General features: G+C 66.6%; 1 protein-coding gene across 5 annotated transcripts in view; it reads right to left on the bottom strand.

Annotated features, from left to right (window-relative positions):
* Positions 1-4705, bottom strand: part of Egfl7 (EGF-like-domain, multiple 7) — a 9860-nt gene extending 5155 nt beyond the window's left edge. For 2 of the 5 annotated variants that reach the window (XM_013506698.1, XM_005408483.1), the window contains exon 1: positions 565-653. Coding sequence is in view for 3 of the 5 variants with exons in the window: in XM_013506699.1 (XP_013362153.1) it covers positions 565-650; positions 1949-2044 (182 nt within the window). In the remaining 2 variants the exon portion in view is untranslated. Of the gene's footprint in view, positions 1-564; positions 654-1948; positions 2153-4489 lie in introns of those variants that run through there. The other 3 variants (XM_013506700.1, XM_013506699.1, XM_005408482.2) reach the window with 3 other exon arrangements.
* Positions 4706-6074: the final 1369 nt, after the last annotated feature.

Raw genomic sequence — 6074 nt, forward strand, 5'->3', positions numbered from 1 at the left:
CACTCCCGGCCGGCCACGCCCCCGGCCACGCCCCGCAGTGGCCACGCCGCAGCCCCGCCCCCACCCCGTGGGCTCGAGGGTCGTCCCCGTCCCACTGCGCTGATGGGGAAACTGAGGCCAGCAGAGGCGGCGGGCTCCGCAGCCACATATCCAGGCAGCAGGCCAGCCTCGGAGGGGCCCTAGAGCCCTGCGGCACTGAGCAGGGTCCCAGAAAGCGCTAGGTGTGACCCCAAGCGGCCCTCCTCACCATGGTGGGCTAGGTGGGGACCCTCCTCACTTGGAGCAGCCGGGGCCACCCTGCGCGTTCCTCCCCAAGGACAGGCCCCTGCCCCTGGCCACCGGCAGGGGCTCTGGGCTGTTGCTGCTCTGCTCCTAGCCTCCCTTCTGGGTTTATGGCCCCGGCCAAGCGAGTGGCAGAGGAGCTCGGTGCTGTCACACATGGCGCAGCAGGTGTCGGGCCCTCAGGGTGCGTGAGCGCTGGTCCCACGCACTGGCCGCCCCTCAGACCGGGGTACAGGTCGCACGCGGGAACACGTCAACTGTGCTCTGGTTGCTGGGACTCACCTAGTGCGAGGGACCATCACCTGGATCCCCGAGGCAGCCGCTCCTCTGGGCACAAGGGGCCGCCCATGGTTCTCCAGCCCTGCAGGCTGAGGGTCAGAGCCGGGATGTGGATCAGAGCTGTGCAGACCCCTGGTCAGCCTGGGGTTCGGGGCTGGGAAGGGCTGGGGCTCAGACTCCCGCAGCTGTGGGGTCCCCGCCGTCCCCGCCACCCTGCTGCCCTGGATGAACTGGCTTCTTGCGCTGGTTGGCAGCCGCAGAGCACCCTGGCCCGGGATGGACTCCAGGCCCGCTGGAAATGGGGTGTTGCCCTGGGCCCCTGAGCCGGGCTGAGTCCCGCTGGGAGCTTGAGTGGGTGTGCCTGGTCTGCAGATGAGAGGAGAATGAGGGGCTCCTAGCTCTGCTTTGGGGCCTCCTGACTGCAGGAGCTGAAGGAAGGGAGGCCCCTTGCCCAAAGGCCCCTCCCCCTCTCCTTTCAGCAGCCACTGCCCTGGACCAAGGGGCCCTGAGGTCCCCCGCAGGTGGGTCTGAGGGTGGTAGGGGTCACTGTGGTGGGATGGGGTTTCTAGGTCTCTGGAACCCCTAAACCCCAGCAGGGCAGCGCTCAGCCAGTCCTGGGCAGGGAAGGGCGGAGCAGGGCTGGGGCTCTAAGTGGGAGAGCACCTTGTCCTGCCCTTCCTTGTCTCTGGGCCAGGGGACAATGGGGAGGCCACCCACACTGGTCCTCTCTGCCCAGACCTGGATGTGGCCTCACCTACCCTCCCACCTGAAGAGTGGCCCATCTGGCCTGGGCAGAGGGACAAAGGCAAGGGGTCTGGAAGACCCCATGGGGGACTTGGGACCTTCGAGACTGACTTTAGGGTGACAAGAGGCTTCCCCATGGGCCAAGTGGGGCCCTCACAGAGCTGACTCTGAGCCAGCCCAGCAGGAGGTGGGGATTCCTCTCGACCCATCTGGGCTTGAGATGGGGCTGATCCTCCACCAGTACCCCTTCTGGTCCCCGGGGAGTCCTCGCCCACACCAGGAGCAAGGGGAGAAGACCCAGCCCTGCACACGCCAGGTCCCCGCAGAGGAGATGAGGGTCAGGTTAAACTGCTGAGGCTGAGCTTTGCTGCTGGCTTGGGGGCTGCTCTGGGAAGCAGAGGGGCCAGGAGGTGGGCAGCTGGGGTGAGAGGTGGGTCCAGGCCAGGCCACCCGTTCAAGGTCCCTGGCCAAGGGCCCACGGCCCCCTCCTCAGAGAGCAGGGGTTAGCCTGAAGAGGACAACCCCATCCAGAGCTGGACAGGTTCGCGCCCCACCGACAGGAGCCCAGCTCTTTCTCAGGAGTCCAGGGAACACTCAGGACTCCCGTGCCCACTCCCCACCCCTGCAGGGCTGCTTTGCCTACCTCATACCACATGGGCTTGGCCCGGGCCACCACCGCCACCTCCTTGGGCCAGGCATGGACCCTGCCCCTTGCAGGAACATCAGACCCTCTGGCCATCCTGGGGCACCTCCTGAGGCCGGCCCTCCTGCTCTGTCCCCTGCAGCCTCCATCTGGCCTGCAGGGCAGCGACCGGGGCACAGAGGCACCTCCCGGGCAAGGAAGGGTGGCTTTTTATGCTCCGTCCCGTGTAAATCGGGATTGGGATGGGCCCTTCCCAGCCGGACTTCCTGTGTGTGTTCTCTGCTGATAACGGGGATCTGTCAGCGAACAAACAGGAGGCCGAGGGGCGGTGGGGGGCAGGGGCCACCGAGTGTGCAAGGGGCCCACCAGGCTGCGGGGGAGGGGAGCTGTCCCCTGGGACTGCAGAGTCTGGGCCTGGAGCCGCCGGAGAGGGACTGGGGCTCAGCTTCAGCCCACTGGTGTCCCTGGGGACAGAGGACGCGGCCCAGGGTCTCCCCAGGGAGACCGCGTGTCCATGTCTATGTGGTCAACAGAAGGGTCCTTCTGCATGTTTGGGACACTGGAGCCTGGACCCTCAACCCCCCAGATGTGTGTGACACGCTAGGGCTTTGGGAAGGGTGGCAAGTGGGAGGACCCAGGGGAAAGGGCTGGCCGGGAAGACAGGACACCCTGAAAGAGCTGCCTGGGAATGTGAGCACCCCGGCCCTGGAAACCTGCAGCTCACTTTCCAGGGGACACCCAGGACTGGGGGATAGAGAGTCCTCAGCCCCTCCTTACCCTGGGCTCCCAGCAGACGTGGGGGGCAGGAATGCAGGCACCTCAAGGTGGCCAACAGAGAGGGTGCACCTCAAGTTCTCTGCGGTCCTTGCCCTCAGGTCAGGGGCTCAGAGGCTGTGACAGGGTGACCCCCTCAGATGCAGGGAGGGCGTGTGCCAAGGACCCACTGTAGGCTGAGGGCACTGGGAGCGGCCCCTGCCAGCCCTGGCTGGTTTTGGGGTATAAGCCCTGCTTCGGGGTCAGCCCTTGCCCGCCCAAGTGGGAGTGCCCTCAGTTCTGTGGCTCTGAGCCTCCCCCACCCAGCTCTGCCCTGCTGGGCAACTTGGGCCTCAGAGGGCAGCAAGAGTGGCTTGGCACATTCCTGCCTGCTCCCTGGCCAGGGGAAGGGGCTGCTGCGGGTACCTGGCTGCGGTCAGGGACAGCCAGGAGGACCCAGGCCTGGCCAGCCTGGGCCACTTCTGAGGGTGCGTGCCTCTTCCTGGTCTCAGTTTCCCATCTGTCCCCTGGGGCCAGGAGAGGGGCCAGCCATGGGCTTGTGAGGGCAGGAGGAAGCTCCTGGCTCTCGGGCACAGGGTCTGGGCAGGAGGGGTGGGCAGAGATAGCAGTGGAGGCCCCGTCTCCACACCACCCCTCTGTCTGCCTCTGCGGCTCCCACTTAAGGCCCCACCCACAAAGGCCAGGGCCTCCGCCTGCCCGCCTCCCCCAGGGCTTCCTGCACTGGTGCCCTCCACCCCAGCGCTGTCCTCTCCCTCGCCTCCGGCCCGTCCTGTCTCCCCCAGCCCCCACACTTGGGTTTCTCCCTGGACTCTGGATGGAAGAACCAGCCAGTCCTGGTGATGGCTACATCCTAGCCCCTTTTTTTTATGGTTTTTTTTTTTTTTTTTTTTTGAGACAGGATCTTTCTAGATGCTGTGACGGGGTGACCCACTACATAGCCCAGGCTGACCTCGAACTCATGGCAGTCCTCCCACCTCAGCCTCCTGAGTGCTGGGATTACAGGCATGCGCCACCACACCCGGCTCCAAGCCCTTTTGTGTACAGAAAGGGACACTGAGGGCCAAAGCCGGAAGCAGTGAGAGGAGCTGCCGCCCCCTCCTCTAAGGAACCCAGCCCCTCCCGTGCCCCCAGCCACAGGCCTGGCCCTGGCAGGTGGCAGGGGACAGCAGAAGTCACTGGCCAAGACCAACTGGGTGGGAGGTCACCCCTTCTTGCACTCCAAGCCCCGGGGTGCTTCCCGTGTATTGGAGGTGGACCTGTGCCCCATCCATGCCCTGCTGTCTGTGCCGCTTGGCTCAAGCCCAGAATGCCAGACCAGCCCTGTGCTGCTGCCTAACTCTGCCCTGGGCCGAGGGGGGCACGCTGGGCACATGGGGGAAGAGGGATCTGGAGCGGGGGAGCCGCATGGGTGGGGCGTGCTCTGTGCCAGCCCCGGAGGGGACTGCAGAGGACAGGCAGAGTCCCCCACCCAGAGGTGCCCGCCCTGCAGGATGCCGCTCCTCACCCCCTCAGGTACCTGTTTAGGAGTCGGTGCCTCCCCCCCAGGCCTGCGCACCCCTCTGCAAGCGACACCCCATGCTCACTCCCGCCCGCCCTGGCGACCCGAGTGGGGACCTGGTGGTTCTGCTCCTTGTGGACCCCAGGAGCCCTGAGCCAAATCCTCGGAGCCCAAGGCAGAGCTGGCGACAGTCTGGAAGCTGCAGGGCGTCCCCACACGGCCTCAGTTTCCCCATATGGGCTGGACGATCACCGCTGCTTCCAGCCTACCTGCTCCTGTTCCGAGGTCGATGGCCACAGGACAAGGTGGAGGAGCGGCGGGGTCAGCCCGAGCCTCAGGGCCCCCGGGGACCCTCCTCAGACCCCTCACCGGAGCTTCTGGCCTCACCGGGAGAGGGTGGGCGCGGAGAGCCGGGCTGCAGGGAGGAGAGACGCGGCCGGAGTGGAGAGAGGGGCTTCCTGTTTATCCCCCAGGCTGCGCCAGCCTCAGGGACAGGATAGCTCTGTCAGCCACCACCGGCCTGCTTCAGCCAGAAGCGGCCGACCTGCCTGCAGGAAGATGCGCCCAGCCCAATGGCCAGTCCCCAGGGAGGCCAGAGGGGGCGAGGCTGGTGTCCACCTGGGCCGGCCAGTGCCCGAGGGAGTGAGGGGTCTCATGGGGAGGCGCAGAGCCCACAGGGGTCTCCAGCTGCCCCTCCCTCCTGGCCCCGACCCTGACCCTGGCCCAGAGGGTTTCAGAAGCCCTGGGCACACAGTGCCCACATGGTACCCACTGAGCTGCCCACATGCGGATGAGGCCTCCTGTCCAGGGCCAGCAGCAGGGAACGGAGGCCCCAGGCATGGAGAACAGGCATCCTGAGCACCAAGGACACCTGGGGATGCCGGCCTCCCCCGCCCTGGGGCCACCTCCCAGACATGACCACCCTCTGCTGCCTGGCCCCTTGACGCTCAGGCAGGGCCCAGGAGGTATCTGCGCATCACCCAGCCTTGGTGGGCCCTGGGCCCTGCCTCGGTGGCCCCTCTGTGACTGTCCCCACCCTGCCAGTTGCCTAGCTTCCCACCCGAGTGACCTGCCGCCCCTCCTCAGCCTCACCCTGCCCCTGCCCGCCACACTCAGGCCTCACAGAGCTCCCTAAGGGGGACAGCAGACAGTGACCTCCTCCCTGGCCTCAGCACAGTCAGAACGGAGCCCCTCACATGCTGGCGACCCTCTGCCCAAGCAGTGGCAGCCCATAGGCCTGCACGGCTCTCAGGAGCCTGCCAGCGTAGAGCAGGGACCTGCAGTGCCCTCACCTGCTGGCCCAGCCACCTGCTCTGCAGGGACACGGTGGCTGGAGATGTCACCACGAGTGCCCACAAAGTGGGCACCCTGCCCCACTCCCTCACTGTCACCGTGCCGCCCCGTCACTGGGTCCCTGTGTGCCGCCGGCCCTCTGTCCCATCACAAGGGACACACGAGGAGACACAAGCGTCTGGTACCAGGGGACACGTCCTCACCTGGGCGGCCCCAGGGAACGCAGAAAGCCATCGAGCACCCAGCACTTCTCAGGGTCCCCCGTACCCACAGTCAGCAGTGCTGCTTTCCCAGGAGTGTGCGGTGCATCCCTGGGCCAGTGTTCCGGCCCCATCAGGAGATAACCTACTCGTGGGTGACACCTGAGGTTGGGCGGAGTGCACCCCAGGCCCCACAGGACACTGCTGCCGGGCCAGTGCCACCCTCGGGTCCTCAGCCCCCCAGCCTCACCCCCATCTTGGGCTCCCCTGGGACCCAGCTCCTCCCAACTGGCTGAGCTTCCTGAGGGGGACTGAGGAAGGGGGACTCGCTGGACCCAGGGCTCCCTGTGCCTGGTGCCCT

Source organism: Chinchilla lanigera, unplaced genomic scaffold, assembly GCF_000276665.1.
Source record: "Chinchilla lanigera isolate Chin_1 unplaced genomic scaffold, ChiLan1.0 scaffold00112, whole genome shotgun sequence".
NCBI classification, from domain to species: domain Eukaryota; kingdom Metazoa; phylum Chordata; class Mammalia; order Rodentia; family Chinchillidae; genus Chinchilla; species Chinchilla lanigera.